The sequence below is a fragment of the Falco punctatus genome, assembly GCF_963210335.1.
Source record: "Falco punctatus genome assembly, chromosome: 4".
Classification (NCBI taxonomy): Eukaryota; Metazoa; Chordata; class Aves; order Falconiformes; family Falconidae; genus Falco; species Falco punctatus.
In genome coordinates, this window is record NC_137583.1 from 54766414 (window position 1) to 54790669 (window position 24256).

At 39.7% G+C, this 24256-nt stretch overlaps 2 protein-coding genes across 8 annotated transcripts in view; both read right to left on the reverse strand.

Annotated features, from left to right (window-relative positions):
* LOC308063974 (growth hormone-releasing hormone receptor-like) overlaps window positions 1–24256 on the reverse strand; it is a 494830-nt gene that overhangs the window by 76012 nt on the left and 394562 nt on the right. The window lies entirely within an intron of this gene.
* The window catches only part of ADCYAP1R1 (ADCYAP receptor type I), a 155036-nt gene that overhangs the window by 8407 nt on the left and 122373 nt on the right, over window positions 1–24256 (reverse strand). For 5 of the 7 annotated variants that reach the window (XM_080387700.1, XM_080387701.1, XM_080387702.1 and 2 more), the window contains 3 exons: window positions 10741–10824; window positions 4725–4854; window positions 4461–4502 (listed from right to left, as the gene is read on the reverse strand). In XM_080387700.1, coding sequence (XP_080243826.1) covers window positions 4461–4502; window positions 4725–4854; window positions 10741–10824 — 256 coding nt within the window. The remainder of the gene's footprint in view (window positions 1–4460; window positions 4503–4724; window positions 4855–10740; window positions 10825–24256) is intronic. The other 2 variants (XM_080387704.1, XM_080387703.1) reach the window with 1 other exon arrangement.

Here is a 24256-nt window from a genome sequence, read left to right on the forward strand (position 1 = left end):
TATGAACGCAGCCACTAATTCCAGCAAGACACGATCCAGAACTCACCTTCTGAGCTGCTTAGGACAGAGCTATGAATAGTGCTTTAACAGACCTGCGAGTCCTTTAACAGTCACCTTGATTAAGCCCATGAGGAAAGATGACCAATAAGTTTGTTTGATGACCTTAGAGATTGTTATGCTTATCTGAGAAGGGATCACTTAGATCAAGGAGTTGCAGACCTTTTGTACTAGAGACCAGCTATGGCATGGTATATGTGTACAAGCAGAGAACACCTACTGCACTAAACCTGGTAGAAATAGATGATTTCAGCCTCCTTGAAAAGAAAAAAAGAAGGTGACTTTAGGACAAATCTTCTCCTGTTGAATTGCACAATAGATGTGTATCAGTGGAGGAGGGAACGGATGAACTGTAGATATTCTTCTTAAGGCAGCCTTGAGGAGGGAGCCTTTTTTCAATAATTCAGAAAATGGTTATCTCAGGTACTCAGTCTGATAAGCAAAGGCAGGGGAATTTCAATTTGCAGATCAAAATGGGTCAATCAGAAAAAACCCAAATGTGGGAAGCTGACACTAACAGCAGCAGCAGCAGTTGCCATGTGCTGAGAGGAGCGTGAGGTTTGCAAGGGATCCAGGGGGTGCCTGAGGGGGTTTCTGGGCATCTGACACCCTTGGGCTGTGTGTGTGGAGGGACCAGCTGGTAGGTGGCAGGTCTTACAAGATCAGTTGGGTGGTGCCCGCTGTCCCCACAGCCAAGTCAAACCATGCAAAAGCCGCATATGACTGGCTCCTGGGGAACACCAGCAACCAGGAGTGCAAGCAAGACATGGTGTCTGCTGGGTGCAGCATCAGCAACAGGACATGGCACCTGTTGGGAGTGGCATCAGCAGTTTGTGCAGCAGTTCATGCAGGAAAGTTTGTGCACTCTGCCAGTTGTTGGGCTGCTGCCTGCTCTACTTGCCTGCAGGCTTAGGCTGCAGCCCTGATGGTCACCCAAGCTAGCTTGTGACTCTGAAAGCCCATCAAGCAGCTTGAGGTCACCAGGGAATTAAAAGGGTTTATTAGGCAGTGCTCTGAGGTTGTTGGAAGCATGGTGGTAGTGACCAGGCAAGGGCTGAGCTCTGCAGCAGACAGGAGTCAGCTATCTAGCAAGGCTAGCCTGGGAAGAGTGGAGGCAGCCACCCAGAGCTTCCTATCAGGAAAGATGCTGTTCAGGTGGAGGGATGCAAAGACTTCAACCCCACCTCCTGGGGAGGAGGGTGGAAGCTGCACCTGCTCAAGGTGGGCTCTCATGGAGCCAGTCATTCCAGCAGCAGGTGGAAGAGCTGTAGGAGGAAGTTAGCAGGCTATGCTATATTAAAGAGGGTAAATAAGAAATAGATAATTATTTGAGAATTTGCAAAAAGACATATTAGGGCCCTGCGGCACTGACCTCCAAGGACTACTGGACAAAGAGCTTTAATAGCAAACAGACAGCACCTTGGAGAATGAGGTGCCATGGTCCCTGGTGACCCGTGGGAGCAGGTTATCACTTCACTTTCCTTCTTCTTATGTACCAACCAGCAAGAGATATTAAACCTTGTCAGCAGACAAAACCAATAAGCAATATTCACAGGGAGGAACTGCACCAGCAGCACATTCTGAAAGCTGTGAAAGGTAGTGGCCAGTGCTAGTGGTGAGTCACTGTCTGCTGAGAGGCACTGAGGCATTCAGCTCCTGCTTGACATACAGTCAGGTGAACTTTGCTGCCTGCCAGGAGCCAAGATGCAGGATGTCACAGAAAGATTGCCACAAGTCGTTAAGAGCACAGACTAATACCCCCTACTTCTTTTCCATGTAGGCACCAATGACACAGTAGACAAAGCCTGGGTAAAGGTCAAGCAGGACTTCAGAGCCCTGGAGCTGCCAGTGAAAGGGACCGATGACCGAGTGATCTCCTCTGTCTTGCCAGAGATGCTAGGGATGCAGGCAGGAGTCAACGTATCGTGCAGATCTATACCTGGCTTTGTGGCTGGTGTCATTGCCAGGGGTTTGTTTTTTACAATCATAGGACATTCTTCAAAGAATACAGCCTGTTGGGGAGGAATGGGATACACCCACCTAGAAGAGGACACTCTTCACTAGCAGATTGGCTGACTCAGTGAATTGTGCTTTAGACTAATGAACTTGCAGAACAGTGTCCAAAGCTGTGACATCTGCCTAGTCATAAGCAGCGGGTTGGATGAGTTCAGCTACTATCAGAGTAGTGAAGAATGGTCCCCCAGCCCTCTCTAAGGCAAGATCCCTAAGTCCAATCACCTCCAGTTTGTGTATACTAATGTGTGTAGTCTGGGCAGCAAACAGGAGAAACTGGAGGTCCGTGCCCAGTCACAGAGTTATGATATTATAGAAAACACAGAAACTTGGTGGGAAAACTCACATGACTGGAAGACCACAACGGAGAGCTACAAACTATTCTGGGAAGATAGGAAAGGAAGAAGAAAAGGCGGAGTTGCACTTTATGTAAAATAGAAATTTGAGTGTTTGGAGGTGAATTATGGAGACCATGAAAGTTCTATGAAATGCCTTTGGATCAAGATCAGAGGAATTGTCACCAAGGGGGATCTTTTGTTAAGTATCTGTTACTGACCTCCCAGGCAGAATGACAAGGCTGATAAAACCTTACAACAGGTGCTTAAAGAAGTCTCAGGCCATCAGAACCTCTTTCTCATGGGTAACTTAAATAACCCAGACATTTGTGGGGAAAACAACATAGTGCCAGCAGGTTCCTGGAGTGTACTGAGGATTTCTTCCACTTACAGATGCTGGATATACCCACTAGAACAGCACATTGCTGTTCACCTGAAAAGAGGTTGTAGCTAGGTGTTGACCTGTTCTCCCAAGTAGCAAGCAGTAGGGCAATAGGAAATGGCCTCAGGTTCTACCAGGGGAGGTATAGATTGGATATTAGGAAATATTTCTTTACTGAAAGGGTTGTCAAGCACTGGAACAGGCTGCCCAGGGAGGTGGTTGAGTCACCATCCCTGGAGGTATTTAAAAGATGTGTAGATGTGGCACTTAGGGACAGGGTTTAGTGGTGGACTTGTCAGTGCTGGGTTAATGGTTGGACTCAATGACCTTAAAGGTCTTTTCTGACCTAAACGATTCTTTGATTGCTAGATTTACTGCTCACAAATTGAGTCTTACTTCACAGCACAACTGACTACCAAAGCTAGCCTTGGAGAGAGTGATTATAACTTTGTGGAGTTTAAGGTGCTGCTGAGCCCACTAAAGACCAGTAGAAGGTCAAAGACCCTGTATTTTAGAAAAGCCAATTTCAATATGCTCAGGGCCTAACTGCAAGGGATTCCATGGGAAGTATCCATGGACGGCAAAGAAGCTGGAAGCACAAGAAGAGTTCATTCCCTACAAAGGGAAAGGAAATAGGCAGAACAAGAGACCAACTGTCTTAATAATAAGCTTTTGCTTAAAAACAAAAAAAGAAGCATACCAGCCATGGAAAGGCAGCCAAGTACCCATCAAGGACTACAAGAACCTTGCTAGGGCATGTAAAGATGCAGTCAGGAAGGCTAAGGTTCAGCTAGAACTGAAAACTAAAGGCCTACTAGTCTTAATTCAGTCTTTGGGAAAATAATGGAACAAAACCTCCCAGAAATTACCACAGACCAAATGAAGCATGTGATTGGGAAAAGCCAGCCAGGATTTACCAAAGACAAATCATACCAGGCTAACCTGACCATCTTCTGCAGCAAAATAATGTTTTATGTCGGCATGGAGAGATGATGTTTACCTGGACTTCAGCAAAGTGTTTGACACTGTTTCCCAGAACCTTCTCCTAAGCAAGCAGGCAAGATACAGATTGGGTGTGTGGTCTGGAAGACGTGTAGGAAATTGGCTGACAGGACACACTCCGAGGGTGGTGAACAATGCTTTTTAGTCAGGCTGGCAGCCTGTCACTAGTGGGGTCCTCCAGGGATTGATGCTGGACTCCAAACTCTTCAACATCTTCATAAATGCTCTGGATGACAGGATTGAAAGCACCCTTGCCAAGCTGGCTGATGACACCAATCTGGATGTCAAGGTGGACATGTCAGAAGGGAGAGCCACTTTACAGAGACAACTGAAGAGGCTGGAAGAGTGGGCTAGCAAGAACTGTATGAAGTTTAGCAAAGACAAGTGCAAAGTTCTGCACTTGGGATGACATAACCAAAGAGACCAGTACAGTCCCTACTGCTTTCATGGAGCATTAATCTGAGCCGTCACCTCTGGCAGGGCCAACTTTTTGGTTTAATAAAGACATCATACATCCTCTTTCTTTTGCTGAGACATTGTGAGATCCAGCCTAAGGCATAAGGGAATATGGCAGATGATGAGTTACAGTGAAGGTTTAGAACAGCAGTTACTCCCGCAAGGAAATGGGATGGAGATGGTGGGTGGGTGAGGTTAAATATTAAAAGTCTTACCTCCCCATTCAAGAAACAATAGAGAACAGCAACAACAAACCCCTAGGTAAATGGGAGAGAAAAAAATAATGTAATTCAAATGCTTCAGTAAATGCCAGAAAATAGCTGGAGTTAAAGCAAAGAAACAAAAAACAAAACCAAAATCCTTGTATATTAAACATTTACATAAATTAATAAACACACAGTCTGAGAACTGTGCATGCAGAGCAGTTATAATGAACAGAGATTTCTTTTTAACAAAAGCAGAATTCACTGTATAATCACCTGGAAAGATCCCAGTCCCAATTCAAACACTAGTCTCTCCCGCTTACTGACATTTTCAGGAGAAAAAGCAAACACCGTGTAGTGAATTCCAAACAAGGGGATAAGCAGTAGTGTAGAGCGAGCCAGCCTCCTGTTATAATAGAGTGAAAGAACTTTAATGCAGCCTTGTAATAAATAACTTGCACGTTAATTAAAGAAGAAAACAGAAAATATTTTGTTGCCTGCCTATTGGGAAATACATACACTGTATAATTATTCAAACAAATATACAACATTCCCATTTGTTCCCAAACAGTGATTTCACACACACTGTAGTTTGCTCCCACTTCTTCACACTGATACAATAATAGCATGTTAGTAATGCTTAATATTCTGTGCTTTTATTTTAATTTGCATTATTATAAGCAGGATTTTTTTCTACTGTGCCAAACATGAGAAGGGTAATCTTGCTAAGGGATTCAGACTGCTACCATAACACAATAATAAACCTCTCACCCAATTGCTTAATCCCAGTGAAGTGTTTTAAATCATTTTGTGTGTGTGTGTGAATTTATTTCTGCATAGCAAAAAATTCCAGAACATCAATACAATATAAAAAGCTAAACACCCCCCCCCCCCTCTATATTCTCATATTCATGACTACTTCTCAAGGTCTTGATTTTGGTGTCATTTATACTGTTGGAAACCTAAGTGTAATTCCACTGTGTAACTAATTTCCATTGCATCAAAATAAAGATATTTTAGGGGGAAATCAAATTCAGCAGGTATAAACAAAAGGGCTGGAAGCGAAGGTATGTACCTGTAAGTACTTAACTCAGTATGGATGAAATTCCCCAAAACAGGGGTCCAGCCAAGACATACATGTTTTAGACTGTGTCTTTTGCTGATTGAACAGCAAAAAAGACCCAAAAGAAGGCAAGTGTTGATTTGAACATAAAGCAAGTGTTTTATTATAAACAAAGTGGCCTGAAATAACTGCCAGGACATTTTCAACGGGGGAAAAACATGACTGATTTCCTTCAAGTAAGTTAAGGAGATGGATGTAGGACAAAGAGAGCTAAAAAGCCATAAAGATTTTTGCAAGAGCAGCATACTTTTTAAAATTCAAATGTTCACACTGATTATATCTATATTGTATATTGCAGACATGTTTGAATTTGTTAATACATGCTCAACAATTTCCCCCAAACAAGGTATTTGTCTTACTGAAAGTGGAGATAATACATCTCCAAGAACTCTGTGAACATATTACACCCAACACTAAACTGGAAATGGGACATTGTTCGTTGCTGGTGTCCCTCAGTCATACTTTTTGCACTAATGGTGATAAACACATCACAGCCCTTGCCCTGAGGTTCTATGAAACATGAGTCATTAATCTGATGTGCACCAAATCTCAGGTCTTGGTGAACAACCCAACAAACCAGAGAACACAGTTCTTGTGAATTAACAAGTTAGACATTGACTGAAAGTGTTTTGTTTTTTTTTCATAAGAAAGGAACAACCCTGGAAGAGGCTGATGAAGATCATGCAGAGTCTCCAGTTTTGGTAATCTCTAGAAGATTCAAGCTATACAGGAGGGACCTGTATAATGGACAGTGTAATGGACTAAAAAAACATTCAGGGTCCCTTCTAGTGCTTTTTCTCCATGGACATGTAATCAGATAATTAAAAAGGAACAGAAGCATTGTGGAAAAGATTATAGACTACAGCTATCTCCATAAAAAAAAAAAAAGGATGTAAAAAACTTAAGTGTCTTAAACTAGCTATGGAATTAAAAAAAAAGAGGTAGTAAACTGGACAAAGAAGTATTGTCTCTCAAAATCTGTTAAATTTTATATTCAGAATTAATTACAACAATAACAAAAGGATAAATGTTATTTTGATTTAAAAGTCAGAGTAGAATTTTTTGTTAGTATGTTGTATCTCACCGCAGTCGTAGGAGAGTAACTTTGGGAAAAGTGTGGAGGAAGACTTTTTCTATTGTCAGTTTTCTGGCATTAATTATATCTGATTAATCAGGCAATTTGTTTGTAGAATCATGAAATATAATGTCATCAACTGATTTGAGATGCTGCCTTCAATACTGTCATAAAAGTCAGGAAGACAATACATGAACTGTAAGAAATAACACATGAAGTTTATAGATCATTAAGATCTATAAAGTGGAGGAGAAGATTGTAATGGTAAGAAAATCTTGGGAGATACTAATAACTGTGTGGATGATGACAAATTGTGTTTTTTCAGTTGCATTAGGAAGAAAGAAGACTTAAAGCAGCACCCGTGAGAAATGTAAATTTATGTGCAATGATGAAATGTTAAAGGATAGAGCAAAATTCTCAGGATTGTAATAGTCAAAGATATTAATTGTCTTTTTTTTCTACACTCTTTCAGACAAGCAAGAAACTCAGGGGATAGATCAAAAAATTTTGAGGGCAATAATTACTCAGGTGGGCTCCAACTGGCAGTTTAGAAGCAGTATGTTTTCCAAAACGACTAGCAAAAGCCTTGATCACATTATAACAGGTAGAGGAATGTCTTAAGGTTACTTTTAAAAAAAGTAGGTTGTATTTCAACTTTTGTTGAGGCTGACATTTTTCAGCTGTTATTTTCCTTAAAAACAATTTAAATGTAAGATTTTCTCCAATGGCATGGTTATGAATGTGGCCTTTCCATAAAGTGTTAGTACAAAAAGACACAGATAATGGTGTCATCTGTTTTGTCTCACTCCTCTATAGAATTATCAAAAGACATCTTTATAGTAAAAGGGATAGAAAGTAGGATGGCTGTTGAACTTTGATGAGTATCTGAAGGAACCATGTCTTCATTTTTCCATTGCACATCCATGGTTATTAAGGAGACTGCTGAAGTGTCTATGGATATTACATAGGATGAAACTGGGCACGAACTGGAAATCACACAGCATTGCTGAGTAAAATTTCCAGTGATTTCTACCGAATATTCCAGTTTTTTCCTATTCTGCAATTAAAAACAGGCTTCTAGAAGAAAAAATAATGCTGTGATTTAGGCAAACATAGTAACTGTATAACAGATAGAAAAATCCCCACCCAACAACTATATTTTGAGCAACTGTGCAATAGGGAACAAGGAACAATGGATTCTAAATGGTCTAAATAGATTCTTCCAGTTCCTGTGGATGGAATGGAACAAAGATCTGCCTCTAGCTTCAGAACCTGCAGATACAACAGTATGAACTGCTGAGCTGGGTACGTGCTGATGCCATTTGGAATGAATGGAGGCCATCAGAAAACATGGGTCCCTACATCAGGAGACCTGAAGCTCCAGAAGTAATTGTGTAAGGAAATTTGTGGTTGTCATTCTTTTCTGAGAGAGAGGTGAAAATTGTAGCTTTGAGCTTACTCTTCCATCAGTTCCAGGTATCTCCACTGCGCTGAAGATGTGTCTTGTGCCATTTCTGCTCAGACTGCAGCTGTTTCTGTTGGACTAATTGCAAAGTTGTGTAGCTCGAAAAAGCCCTTGTAACTTGCATAAGGTTTGACAGATGACACAGTGCTATTAAGCTAATGATAAAATACAGCATAACTTTTGCTCTGGCAAAGAGTTTGTTGCCTTGGTCTTAGGGGTTCTCACCATCCAACTTTTTTGAGACAAAATATCACAGACTGTCAAAGGAAGCAAAAGATCTTTGAACCACAGCCTTTGTAGAAGACTGTGTAGTAGTCTGCTAAGTCTTAAGTGAAATTAATTTGATCAAATAAACTTTTGCAGCTAAGACGTCAAGGTCTGTGGTAGACATGCAGAACAGCATTCATGCACCAAGATTTGGACATACATCATGTAGATATGTATGTCAATAATCTATGGTAAAATTATTAACTTAGTGTCTCTAAAGCTAATAATAATAATAATAATAATAATAAAAAAGAAGCACTTTCAAGGCATATTTCTTGCCTGCTATATATGGCTTTTAAAGAAGAGTTGACTCCTGTTGTAAACCCCATGGGTACGTACTGAATGCATCTATTCTGTGTATATTTACTAGCTTAAAGTTGTTAGATACTTGCAATGATATCTATTTTAGTTAAATTAATTCCACACCTACATTCCCTTTATTTTCTGTGAAGAGTAACAGGCGCTTAGGCGCAGGGACGAATCAGCTGCCCCTCATCTGTCCCTAAGGAAGGCCTGATCGCATCCCAGGTCTCTCCACTGACTACAGAGGAAATCTGGAGTGAGTTTGTCATATAAATTGCTGCACTGTAGGCTTGTAAACTTTAGATTAGAGGAATCCCATCTCTTTGGCTGTAACTCAGTGATGAATATGTAAAAAAAAATAATCATGATTATATCTCAAATAGAAGGATAAAGAGCAAACCATGAAGACACAGGATGCCATTAGTGATGAAATGCTTAAAGTAGTGCGTGTTTAATAAACCAAAGTAGCTATTTTATCACAGAGATGCTAAGCATGGTTAACAGGACTTTCAGGAACCTCAGTAATCTCCCTTACAGATACATGTCTTTTCCAAATGCTTCATTAGTTCGGTGGATCAAAGACCTGAGGTAACACCTAAATACAGTAATTGGTTATGGCTTTTGAATTGTCCAACGCATAAATCACATCTGCAGACTAAAGACTTGAAAAGCAGGGGAAGCTTACTGAGATTTCCCTATTTTAACAAAAAAATAAGGTTTAATTATGTTTATTGGAAATGTACAGATTTTTCCTGGGTTCCTGTTTAGGCTGAATACTTCCCATTGACTGGGTAGAGGATTTCACCTTACAGAGCTGTCAGTCTGCCATCCCTCTGAAACACTGCACTAGAGAAATTTGTTTCTCTGCAAAGGCCCAGTGTGAAGTCTGTGCTGCATCAGGTTGTAGGTTAAGTAGTAAAGTTCATATTTCAAACTGTCTCCTCCTAAATGCAGGTCCTAGTTTTACGTAACTGCTCTTAGACTTCAAGCTTCTCTCAGTGTAGAACACGGACCCGCTGACTGTCCTGTGCTCTGTTTCTTCCATCTGCTTTTGCACAGTGTTAGTCTGTTGACTGAATCTTTTAAGCATCTTCATTGGTCTATTCCTTAAAAACCTTGAGGAGATGCAAAATCACAGAGGAAATCTATTTTCATGTTTAACTTTTTTTTCTACCTGAAAACAACATATGCAGCTGTAGTGTTACAAAACAGCCTTTTTTTCCTTAATGGCGTCAAAGATAACAGCTAAGTATTCTTCAGCAAAATGCTGGGCTGTTGGATCTGTGTGGCAGGAGATCTCTGAAAGTGCTGATTTGCACTTATAAGGCTGCTGTGAAATTCAGGGGAAAGTTCATCAGAAAACATCTTTCTGAAAGGTACACCTCAGCTAAACACATCTGTGGGCTTCTTACACAAGCCACAGAGAGTGAGGTGCACTACGAGAGAGTGATTAATCCACATGTCACTAGACTAAATGGCATTTATTCACTTTTCTAGATGTCTCACTCTCCATAGGTGTAGCTTTGACAACACCTTCTGACTAGACACATAATATTTTAGTATTTGGTTTACCTTAACCTTTCCTCACCCTTGTGTGTATACTAACACAACTTCACTCAGTCAAATGGACATAAGATGCTTTACACCAGCTGAGTCAACCAGCCTTGCCCTGCCCTGGTTGTTCTAGCAAACTTTCAGGTGAAACATTTACTCTCAGTTTGACCAGTGCTCACCTCTTTGCTGTATAATAAAGAACAACTATTAAGAGTTTCTATACAGACACTACCCAGAACTATAAATAGCATCAGCCATAAGTACAAAATTATAAAAAACAAAAAAACAAAAAAACCCAAACACAACGAACCAAAACCAAACCAACCTTAAAAAACCTTGACCGTGATGCATCAGCAAAAGCACAGAACAATAAAAAATTCTACATGCAACAAGAAATAAGGGAAGGCTTGCTCTCTGGTTATTGCCCCTCTGCTAATTATCCAGTCATTTACTTGCAACATGCGTCATACACACACAGTAATGTCACAGGTTTGCATACACTTACAGGGTAATGGTGGATAGTTCTGACATCTTGCAAGAGTGCTGGTTAGCCCTCTTAGGTTTACAGTAGCATTTCTGAACGCAGCTGCTAAATATGACAAGATTAGCATTTTTTTCAGCATATTGTGAACAGGCCAAGGTAGGTCACTTTCAACACATTTCATGAGACACATCACAAAGATGGAAAGCGGACACGACAGAACGAAATCACAGCACAAACCAGCTGCTTGACCGAAGCAAAAAGAAACAAAAAAATTAAAATACTCTGGCTGCTGCTGGCGGTTGTGATGTGTTGATTCACAGACAAAGCAAAGATTGAACAGCCCGGAGGCAGGCGGGCAGCGTTACGCATCCAAAATATACGTGACCTTGGCAGTCTGGTATCGTGCGGAGGGTGACAGGACAAGGAAAGTTGGCTGCACGCTTCTGCAGGACAGTCAGATAGTAACATAGAATTGTAGGATGAAGATTAATCTAAGATGAAGTTGGATCTACTGTTCCTCATTTTCAGGTGGAAGTACCCAGGACAGTGTGGATCCCTTTTTTACTGAAGAGTACTAGTAAGGACACCAAAGCACTTTTTTGCCCAGTTTCTGTGATGCAGGGGGAGGGAAGTTCAGGATGGAAACTGCATGTCTGACTGGTAATTCAGAGGGACCGCTCATTTTTTGTCACACACACTAAGACTGGTGTGGTCATAAAAGCAGCAGGCACATCTACTAGGAACCAGGACCAGCATTTCTACACGTTGTATTCTAGAAAGAGCTGCTATGGAGAAACATTTACAACCAGCCTGAGAGAGGCTAATTTACATCAGCTGTCAAGAAGGGTGATCTGAAACAATATGGGAAGGCGTTGTGAGGGATCTTGTAACAGATTTTATAGCTGTTACAATGGGCTGAAAAACATGAGAATTGAAAACATTAATTTCTTGTCAGCTTTTAAGGGGAGGATTTTTTTTTCTCTTTTGTTTTGTTTTCAACACATGGTTGTTTTGGTGGGATTCAGCTCAGAGAAGACTGGATATTTACAGTGTCGATGTCTAAGTAAACTGGACATCCTTAGTCCCTTGAGAATCATCAGAGAGAATAAGTAGTTAAGAGAGAAATACACAGCTATTGTTCAGGCTATAACTGACCTCCTTCAGCTGACACTTTAGGATGGGATGAACGGCATCCCAAACACCACTGCTTATCCTGACTAAATCACCATTGACTATACAGGAAAAAAAGATGATTTTTAAAAGCATTTGCCTACAAGGCAAAGCTAACTTTATTCAAACAAATCAAACTCTGTTTCTGTTGCTCTGCTAATATGCTTGGTCCAAGATTTGTTCACCTAACCTAAATAAGGGGAAGATACAGCTTATAAACTGAATAGTAAAATAGACTGAATTGAAAACAGATTAACTTAACTCCTTTAGGCTAATCCCATTTACTAGAGTTTTGTTTAGTTTTGTTTTGTTTCCTTTTGGGTAATCAAAACCTGAAAACTGTGTTGTTATTAAAGATTGTAGCCTAAGAGCCAGAAAGCAGACTATTGTGGCATGCACACATCCAGCAAATAGAAAAGGTAATTATGTTCCAATTTACAAAATTAATCTCAATTCTTGGATGATGCTAAGGAAGTACATCTGAAAATGACTGTTCCTTTTACAGTCTCACTTCTGTGGTAAAATTTTGCACTGCCTCTGTTTTTCAGAGAGCTGAGTCACGAATTAATTGTCAGCTAAGACTAATCAAAAAGAAGGAGGGAAGTTTTAGAGAGAGTTGCTTTTTACTGTGACTGAGACTTTCAGAAGTGACTATGGATTTTGAGTGTCTCACTCTTTTTTGGATCACCTGATCTGAATTATATTTTATCTGACCGATTTTTACCACAAGAGGGGTGCTTAGCATGTGCTGAAAAGCAGTGCTTATGAAGGCATTTTAATGTACATAACCTGAAGATGAAACATCTAAAAATCAATAATCACTTTGAAAAATCTTAGCTGTGGATTGTTGTAAGTGATTGTGTTCTTCAATTACATGCTTAATATTGCTGTGGTGATCTGGAAAAAAAAAAGAATCCCCACCCACGATTCCCTTACTGCTTATGTCTTGTTTTACTTGGCAGGGATTAATTTTCATTACAGGTTTTTCTAGTGAGTGAACCTAACATGATATTGCACTTGATATTTGCAAGAATTATTAAAAAAAAGGATTTTGAAAATATTATCTAAGAATTAATGTTGCTCCTTATCCAATGAAAGGACATTTACCCATGGGTTTGTGATGGAAAACTTTCCTAGCACTTCTCAGGAAAACATTCATATTTTAGTGCTGTTAGCATTTTTTCTGCCACTCATCTAATTTAGGTAGAATCATCTGTCTGATGTTAGGTATTGTACAGCGACTCAAAATCTTTTGAATACAGATTGAAGTTTTCCTTCCTTCCACACACCCCTCCCTTTTTCAAAAACCCTCTTTATTTTATTAATTCGTTTGTTTGTTTATTTATTTATTTATTATGAAAGCAGAAACATTGGTGGAAGGAAAGGGAGAAAGAGAGAAGAGGCAGAAAATGCAGAAACCAGAAAGAAATAGGAAGGATGAAAAAATAGCCAAATAAGAGAAAATTAATATAAATGCGATTATAAATATCAAAACACTACATGAATTAGGGTAGGATCCCCAGATCTCTGTAGGCACACACAGAATGGAGTCGGTCACATTGAACTATATGTACCTAAGACGAATTTAAACCAAACTGTCACCTTTAATTCACTCACTCATGGAAAGAAACAGGCACTTCCAGAGGCTGAGCTGACCTGTGTAACAGAGGCACCTCAGACACATGGATGCACTGTCTGACAGAGGTGCCCGGGTCTCTCAGCTCCGCCACAGATGACGACTAGACTGCTTAGATTAAATACGAGACTTTAGACAGCTAAAGGCAAACAAGCTGAGTCTCACCGCATGTGTCCTGTGCATGGAGTGCAGCTGCCTCGGGGAGGAAGAGGGAGAGTGCTAGGGTGGAAGGGGAAAGAAAACAGTTACACATTCCCAGGGTCAAAGGAGTGATGTATGATGTGGCTGATAACCATCTTGTCAGACTGAGCATGTTAACGTCTGGCAAGTTAATGCAAATGAAAGAGTACACAAATTTGAGGCAAAAGTAGTTGCGATTCAATTCAAAAGACTTTGTAAAATTTTTTAAGAGGTGCTTAAGAGAATTAAAATGAGCATGCTGATTCAGGGGAACAACGTTATGCTCTCTTACCAAGGCCATGTAGGTCCATCATGAAAATGAAATGAACTAGTGACGTGAGTTTAGGTCACTAATAACACACAGGGAATTGCAGAGCTTGTGGGTTGTCTCTGAATATGCCGAAGGGGAATCCTTTAGGAGACACAGCAAAGGTAGAATTTGATTCACGCAAATTAAAACTGTGCCTCGTGAAGAGTCTTTGGGCACCCTGCTCAAGTAGTTCATGTAACCTCACTACAAGTAGCACAGGCAACCATGTAGTAGTAGGAGAAGGAATGTGGGGAAAAAATCAGTGAAATAAAGTACTGAAAATACAGTAGAAAGTTAACCAAAGTGAAAGTAGAAAGATTATATGGAAGAGAGAGAAAACAATTGAAAAGTGGATCCATATAGCCTATCAGTTACTCTACATACCTACTTGCATACAGCTGATACTGCTCTAGGCTGGGGGACTTTTTTTCTTTGCTGCTCAATACGCAAGGATTCCCTGAAGCCAAACTTGTTTCCTAGCCAGAACACCAACTACATTTTTGAAAACCCTGGACTTGCAGATCAGATGGAAGCAGTTTGGAAAACTGAATGGGTTCTGTGAGCAGAAAACAGACTATACAATTCCGTCCTGCAGTGGTGACCATGGCCCCTAGTCTGCTCTGTGCAAGTGGACTCGTATCACCTCTCTCACCCAGACACAGAATAAACATGGATGCTTCCCAGTAGAGTTGTTATCTAGTTCCATCTCATCTAATTTTTGAAGTTAACGTTATAGTCTTTTACCTTGTCACCACACACTAGCTTTGCAGTCGGTGGTGAGAAATACACTGTACAGTGAGATTTATCTGACCTATTTTAAACATCTTGTTCAGAACAAAATAAATTGTACTAATGTTCGTATTCTCTGGACTGAGTAGATCTCTACTGACTGTGGAAGGAGCCCTGTATGATTATTTTATTAAATCAGGTGGGTCCCATGCTGCCTTGCTAAAAGTACAACCATTATTAGGCTTTTCAGGAAAAAAAAGCAGCTCTTTTTTTTTTTCTCCACTCCTCAATTGAAAACAAATCCAAAAGTCTTAGTCTTGTTACCTATAACTCTACTTTTTACTGCTAACACCACCAAATTAAAAAAAAAACCAACAAACAAAAACCAACACCTTTCCCCTGACCTCTCTAAAAGGTTTGAGGTATTCCAGGATCATCTTCTGACACTTGGCAATAATGTGAAAACAAGATGGAAAAAAAAAAAAAAAAAAAGAGAAAGTGTGAAGTCTCCTTTACTGTCCTTATCCAAAACGCATTCAAATCAGTTGACTGTAATTTTCTTTCTTCTGATGTTTTAGTGGCTACTTTTTAAGGCTCTGGCATTAGTTTAACATGTAAGAGGTCAGCTTTGCTTCTCTTCACTTTTGAGTAGCTCTTCACTTTTGAGTAGGCACGTCTTACACAGCCCAGTGGATTTCTTTTTTTTTTTTTCCCTTCAGCGATTTGGATGAACACAAAGAAGATTTGGATCTTTTGTGTCTATGTACTTGTAAAGTCAATAAACTTCAAGCTAAAACCTTGGGTGTATGTAGGAAGCCTCCAAGGGTCTTTTATGGATTTCAAAGCTCCCACATTACAGAGAACATTCAATATTCTCTATACACTTTACATGAGTGTACTTTTAATTCCAGCAAAGTTAGATGTAATCTATTGTAACTGAAATCTAGTGTGGTCATTACAACAATCATCTGACAAAGGAACAGTGTGTCTGTGAGGAAACCACTGTCACCTCTCCAGAGGCTGAGGATGGATTACTGCTTGCAGACTGTAGCTGTGGCTGGAAACGAATGTCTAACAACTGTGAATCTGAACTGGAACTTTTTGTCCAGTAATTCTGACCTTTGTGCAGATCTGAGCTTTGAAGATGAAATGGTATGCTCAAAGAGAGCCAAAAATCATCTCGACACTGTTCGTTCTTGGCTTTGCTAACTTCTATAGGGTGGACATACAAGGATGGAGAAAGCCATTGCTATTACCGAGAGATCAAATAATGAAGAGATAAAGCTTAATATTTAGCTGTGCTCTAGAGAAGAAAGTAGAGGGCAGAATACTTCCATCAGAAGCAGTCTTTCAGTGGACTGTAACTTCAAGGTTATGTGTCCTGATCGTTCCTCTGTATTAACTCTGGAGATCCTGCTTTAACAAGCTAGATTATTCTCACTGACTCCAGAGCACAGGCTGATGCCATGCATTACGGAATAATTCTGATGGAGGTGCAGTAACATAACAGTAGCGTAGGAGGCAACAGCATGTTTAGTGAGAAAAATGTACTACACCAAATGAAAATTCTTAAATGGTTCTGAATATAGGTTTACTCTTTTGAATTAACAATATGCCCGGCCAAATCCAGTCATAAGTTATCTGAGAATGTGATTAGCTCATTGTCCTTGAACAAATGAGCAAAACCCACAGAGTATTTGTTGTCACAGTCTGCCACAAGAAGTGGATTTTCAAGCATTACAGACAGGTCTTGGTCCTGTCAGCCCGCAGAGCTCAGCATGAGTATAGCTACACTGACTGCAGATAATTTGCAGCTCTGAAGCTTCAGTCAGACTGCTTTGCCTCACCTGCCTTACATGTTACACGATATCGCCGCAGACAACGATCCAAGTTTCAACCCATCTCTATAACCCTCCTTAACGAAAAAAAAGAACGCTGCCTTTATTGAAAAGGCTTGGGCTTGCAGACATGTAATCAGCTGAACATCTCCAGTGTTTCCATTGAAAATATACAACAGGAATTGGAGTTTGGAAATGTCTCAGTAATGGTACAGGTGCACAGCAAATGAGGCACTAAGACTATGATATGAACCATATGCACAACTTTGGATATGTCCAATCTGGATAGTATACATTTATTTAAACCACCTTCATTGAGTCTTAATTCAATATTAAGCCATTGCCACCTGGTAGCCTTTGAGTGTGTACTCTCCAAGGCAGGGAGAATTTGTTCCTGAGCAATTAACCAATTTCCTCGTTTACACCACACAGTCCCTTTTATGCACAGTGTTAGTTACAAGAGCCCTATGAGAAGTTCACCCTTCCAGATCAAAAAACCTTCTGCACTGTGACTGCACCGTCTTTCTTGTCCACACTGCAGGCTCTAAAGGCTATGTACCTGATTGGAGTACATCCTGATAATTCTTCAGACGTAAAACTAAAACCACTGGATGTGAAGCATGCTAGTTGCTGAAGTGAGACACAAGAAATCAATGGCATGGAGAAGCAGAGAGACTGAGGGAAAATTATTGGGTTCTCATATGGCAGAGGCAAAAATGTGAATAGTAGCAAAAAAGTCAATGGAAGACCATGGATGCTGGTGTGCATCAAGCTTTGGTATGGATTGAAAGCACATTCAGAATCAGAGATGTCAGAATTATTCCCCGTTGTCTGCAGTCTCGCAACAACTGCTGCATGTGAGATCTTTTTTTATTATTATTATTATGCATAATAATAATAATAAGCATAGTTCCATATAAGTTGCTTCGACTCTGCATTTATCTCTAAGTAACCAATTCAAAGAAGCAAAGCTACAAACTGATTTTGGGACAAATAAAATTCCAGATCTATCCCTTTCAGCCTAACTATGCAGTCAAGACAGCAAACCTAGCTATGAGCAACATGGGACGGAAAGGGAAAGCAGCCAGAAGGGCCCAATTTGGATACTCCCAAGTTAGCTCTTGATTTGAGGTTTCTGAAAAACTATCTGTATCTCCCAAACCTTTGTCTTTCCCAGTAAGTAAGCTACCCTGACAAAGGATACAACACTGCACCCAAATCCACGGGTAATTCATAAAGATCCTTGGCCTTGGGCACTGGATGTTCTCTAGTCTGCTGGGCTCCGTGACAGCTGAAGTTTATCAATACAGATCAAAATTAGGTTATTCACTTTGATGAAGTGCAGTGACTTTAGAAACACATTGGATGTCTCTACCCCATTTTCTTTAGGAAGGCTACTTTATTTTTGCTAATCAGTAAACTTAAATATGTGGCAAAAGTTATAATGTTGCAGAGAATTGGGTTAAGTGTAGTCAGTTTATTTTGTGCACTTTGCTAAAGTGTTTGTGAACTTTTAAAAAGCAGTGCTGGAACAATTTTAGAGAGAAAGAGAGATATAGCATTTCAGACAGTACATGTGTAGGCAAAGGCCTGTATTTGCACAGGTACTCAACAGACACAAACACTTACATATAAATCACGCTGGCTTGATCCTTCAGATGAGTCTTGTTCTGAACCAGTTACAGCAATCAAGCCACAATGTTTTAGGTACTGGCTTTGATAGACATTTAGGTCTGAAATATCCAGATACATGATACTAATATTTCAAAGGGAATTCATAAGACACTATTTAGCCTTTTTTGGGGCCTAAACCTCCTTAAAACCAAGCCTGTTAGAGCTAATCCGATCCTTAATAGAACTGTTGAGGGTGCATCGAGCTTTGCATTACTGTGTCTTCTTACACAATGGAAGGAACATTTCTGTCAAGATAACCATGCTGTTAAATATAACATGGCATTGTTTTCTCCCTCACTAACCTGCGCACCTCCTTGATCTTTCTAGAGAAGGACCATCTGTTAGTGGCTTCTCTTTTCCAGTTTGTGGCTTGTTCTTGTAATAGATGGGGAAAAAAGTCTGTGCTTTGCTCATTTACACACAATCTGTGGACAAAGAGCTTTGCTCTCTAAGGCTGCCCCAGAGCAGGGAGTCAAGTGGAAATGTTAAGTCACCATTAGAGAATTGTTAAGCATGAAACTCAGGCAGATTTCAAAAAAGTCAGCTAGTTCATCAGCTACATGAATCAGTGTTGTACCCTTTCCTCTGTCCGTGTATTCACTGAAACCATAAAATTGCCCATCAAAATGCCCTACAGCAACGTGCACAAATAGTGTTTAAAGACAAAGTTATCCTATTTTTCGTTACTACTTCAAAATAGAAAATAACAGGAGTCAGCGTCCGTCATGCAGACATCACCTGTGCAGGCCAAGGCGCAATGGACTTGCACTCTAACCACCTTCTGAGGATCTCCAAATAACAGAAGCAGAGGAGTTTTTAACACTACACTTTTCACATATGATCTTGTAACCACAAGAAATAAGTTTTGCGATCAATGATTTCCAAATCAGATCCTGTCAAAGCTTCAGTTAAGTGCTTGTATGTCACTGGAAAGGGATGGAATTTCCTTTAAAAATATTGATTTGCTCTTCTGGAACATCTCTTTGGCAAGTGACCCACGAAATAACAAAAACACTTTCAAGGTGGACATAGTTTTAGATCTGATCCCATGACCACCATAAGAATGTTGAAGATGCATACTGGTTGAGAGGCCAGCATTTTGGTTAGGAAGCTAGATTTGACAACTGAAAATGTATGTTCATGTTTCTTTACTTGCCACAGGTGTGGGGTGGGGATTTTGGGTAGCCCCCTTTGTGTATCAGCTGTTCAGCAGGAATAGCAGCTTACAGGAATGTTATAAACACACTAAATATTCTGTGCTGTTTGGTTTTATAGTAGTTGAGAACACAGCAAATCTATAGACAGATAATCAAAGCAGAATAGGGTTTTCAGTTACTTTATCTGAGAATAAACAAATCCCTGTATAATTATACTCTTGCCAATTATGGTACATAGCCTATATGAATTTACATTCCTAATAAGTACACTCAGGTTTTTTCCAATCACTATCCGAAAAGATTTGGCACAAATTAATACCACCTCTACCACTCAATCCAAAACAGAAATTAAAATCCCCTCAAACCAAGACCCAAAATAATAATTTGTCTTGGGAAATGGAAATGAAAAGTATAGTAGTTGTGAACAAGAGCATTTTCTCTACAGTAGAATTCGTGTTACTCTCAGTAGCAAACACCTGCTCTCCTAGTATTTCTTAGAAATGAGAACTAGGTCCTTGCTGATCATGCACTGATACCAAATGACCATCGTCTATATTTTCTGTTGTGTTTTCTTGTGACAGAAAAGGATCAGCCCAGGGACACGAGCTCCTGTCATTGCTGGGTGAGTGGGCATTCCAGCACTCAACTGGTAGTAGCTGGGGTTGAGAAATTAAAGTGCCATACTAACGAATATACTGTCCATCATACATCTGCCATTTTTTTCATCAAAAATGAGATTTTTGGCATCAAGACCCTGTCAATAATTATTTATGCTGGCAGTCTGAGCACTTGCAGCAAGACAAAGCGGTAGCAGAATGAATCATTGAGTGTCCAGTGACTCCGTAGGTGAGCTGTAGAGGAGTGTTGTTTACCAAAACATTTGTGTTACAACATTGCTTTTCCTGCCCTAACCCTCTAGGTTGCACCATATGTAAAATCATACCTACCTATGATAAATGCCATGTTTCTCCTTTCTTTCCAGCAAGATGCTGAGTGGAGGAATGACGTAGACCTGAATTAGCTAGATATATGTGGGGTTTATTTTCTTTTCATTGAGTTTTCAACATGTGATACAAAATTTATGAAGAATCTGTTAAAGCAAAAGCAGAAACAAGCTTCCCCCTCCCAAATTATACTATTCATGACAAAGTGGAAATAATAAAATTAAAAAAAAAATAGATTTTTTTCATTTAAATGTGTTTGATCCTTGAAAACGAATGAATAAGCAAAGACTTGATGGAAATGTGTGGGCCTTTTTAACCTTAAGGGTTATCCCAGCATGCACCTACATCATGCATACCTACTTAAACACTGTGGCAGTTTATGGTAGTGATAGTGTTAGATGATTTTCTACCTATAATGAGTCTTTCAACAGTGCAAAAATGCTCATGAAAATAATAGCATGGATTTAAGCTTTGTGTAGGCATTTCTAGAAGGATATGGCTTTTGTGGAGGGGTGGTGGTGAATGTACTCTCTCTACAACAACTTGACTAAAACCAGGATGCCTGAAAGCAGATTCTGACATACCACGTTACACACTAGTGGCTGGATTTCTTATGGAAAAACCAGTGAAACCTTGCCAATTTATTATCAGTTTCCTAAAATTCCAGACAAGGAACTGATGTATGAAAATCCATGCAGAGGATGTGGGTCTGATGTGACACCCTGCATGCTGAACCAGCTGTAGCAGGGTTGTCAATACGTGTTCCCAGTCCCCAGAGCTGCGAGTGCACGTTGGGTTCGTGGGCTTCTGTCGTGGTGCTACTTGGCTTGCGGCGTATGGTGGACCAGTGTCCCTAAATAATCTACACTTTTTCAAAATATTTACAAATTGTGCAATTAGAGATTGCTAATAATCAGGCAGTGCTTTCTGTTTGGAAGCCCGTTAAATAAAATCTAACTGGATGGAATATACAGGTACAAATACAAGACATTGTCATTTCTACTACAAGGTTAAGTGTGTCATGTGTACAAACATGGCACATTACAATTGTTTTACAATTCATTCACCAGATGGGGCAAGAAACCTGACTGAACTGTACGGGTAGCTGTCTTAATTACACTAGGAATACAATCAATATCAATTTATGCCTCGTCAGCACCTGAGGATCTCAGAACTTCTCACTCAGATAAAGATCTATTGCATTTGTATGACTGGTCCTGCTTCGGTTTGATGCTTAATTTGGTGGAATTATTTAGCACTGACACAAGATTAACTGAAAGCAGAACATAGTTCAAGAAATAGAATCATGGGCGGGGTGGGGTGGGGTGTTATGCCTTTGGCACTTCACTCCTGACACTAACAAGTAAATAATGATTATGATGACTACTGGGAGGAAGTATGAAAGTAGCTTAAGATTCTCGGGGGGGAGAAAACAAACACACAAAAATTATCATAAAATTAAAATTAATATTAAAAAGGGTGGTTTCTATTTCCTTTTTAATTCCTACCTCAGCTGCTTAGATATTTTTGATGCCTAGCCCCCAGTCATTTCAGCAAGAGGGAGGAGTTTCTATCGAAAACATCAGTAAAAGAAAGATGGGGTCATTGTTCTCTCGGCATCTGGCAGGTTTTGAGCCGTTCCGTCTGAAATGGGATCAGCAGCATGCAGGCAGCTCTGAGGGGGAGCTAAATGTGTGAAGAAAGGTCGCTTGGGCATGAGACTGGTAATGAATGACTGAACATACAAGTTGATAAAATGGAAGTTTATAATCCCTAAAGCACCTGACAGCTGCAGAAAATTGTTAGGAATTAGCTACATGTTCCCAAGTTTTTGTCAACCTAAGGGTAAAGGCTATTGCATATAATGACCATCAGGTTATTTAAAGTCTGATTGTTTAGGGGAGTAAAGCACGCATTATTGTGCTGCAAATTATACAATTTATTGTTCGATTTTTTTAAAGCAAGTCTTATGTTCTGTATTGGCTACACTGTACTAATTAAGCATTAGTTCCCCAATAGTGCACTCCTCTGTTGCGTGCCTGTCCTAGCTTGCAGCTAACATCGCTAGTAGGAATGCACAGTGGTAACAATATATAATTAATCTTTGAATTGAAACACATCCCCCAGGCTTTTTAAAGTCAAATGCAGGCTTAAGTGATTTGCAGAACCATGACTACAGTGTCTATGAAATAGAACTGGAGTAGATTTTCCTAAGAAAAATGATCATTAAAAGCGCCTGAACATAAACATATACCACACATATAAGAAAATAAATCCTACGCAAAGTCATTCAAGCTTTTGTGGGGTCTTTTCTTTTTTGATGCTGGAAGTCCTAGATAAAGCCTTATTCCAGAAAGTGGAAGACTCATAGTAGAGTAAATCTCAATAACTGCTGCAGATACCACATGATATAACCTTCAGAAACAGGCTGAACATCCTTCCTCAACCACAACAGGGCTGTCTCACATGCTAAAGGCAAAGTACTTAAATATGGTGTGGAATAAAGATCCAGATGGAGAATTTGCTCTAATGGCATGATGTTTAATAGACTGAAAGTAGGGCATGGAAAATGCTTAATATGGGCCACAGTCTAAATGCCACAGAGATTTCAATATGGTGACATAACCATACTATGATCTGTCTTTTTCCTTCATTACAACAGCCTTCTTTTTACAGGAGATGTGTGCACAAATACTGAGTATGTCTGCTGTATATCTGCACAGACTTATTGTTTGCATTTCTTTTTTATCATTTTTGTGTGACTTTTCTGTTGTTGAATCTGTTTGGATAAACAACACTCCACTTCATAACACATACATAAATGCAAGATCAATTTATACACACCCATTTATAAAGTTGCAAAAAAATATGAAAAATAATGGCAGCGAATGAAACAGAAAATATGATGTTTTCTTTTGGTTTTGGTGGCTAACTATACACATAGGAAAAACATCAGTAAAACTCAGTCACCATATTGATCAAAAATGACAAGGATGTTTTATTATCTAGGTAAATCACTGGAGTCTGTGGCATGCTTTGCTTCATATGTGAGAGGTGTGCAGCAGGCACCAAACATGCACTCACTGAGTTGTAACCAGAACTAGCTCTGCACATCTTGGGTGCTAGTAACAACCTAAGAATAGGTGGGAGACATGGGAAGTCCCCACGCAAGCCCTAGGCAAACCATGCATACAGTTAACCTATTTGCTACGCTTTCTCCTGACTTGGAATTCTAGAGATATATCCACCTGCAGAATGAATTTAAAGCATTATTTTTGTCTGTGGAAACACAGTTTAGAGCAAGCTTCAAGGGCACTCCGGTAAGTAAGTGGATGTCTGACTACGGACATGATGTATAAAGTATTATCATTTCATGTAAATGCAAACAAGACAACATGAAAGAAAGGGGGAAAAATAGGCAGCTGGAGGACATATTTTTCCCTGAAAATTGTCATTTACATGAATGACATCATTTTACTATGAGTTTGGTTACTTGGGGTGAAACTGATCACCGGGTAATTTACAAAAAAAGTAAATTACAAAATAAACATCTCCTACTTTACCCAGGCAGCTGATATTTTTATTTAAGGTCTGCATGACTTGCCTTTTTTCACTAGGAAATCAGTGTTAAATCAAATAGCCTTACCTATGTTTATGAGCACTAGAAATCACTAGGGCTCACAAAAAATTGCAAAGTGAATGTATGTGATGTTTAGGCTGAAAAGCCAAGAAACACCAAATATGCTGCCACATATCCTTGTTATTCAAAATTATTATATAATTGTATATGGAGAATGACTGCCAATGGGAATGACAGCCATCTCAACTGGCCAGCCTCTGTCCTCTAATGACGTGGAAACTAATAAAAATTATGCTGGCTTTAAAAAAAATGTAAATCA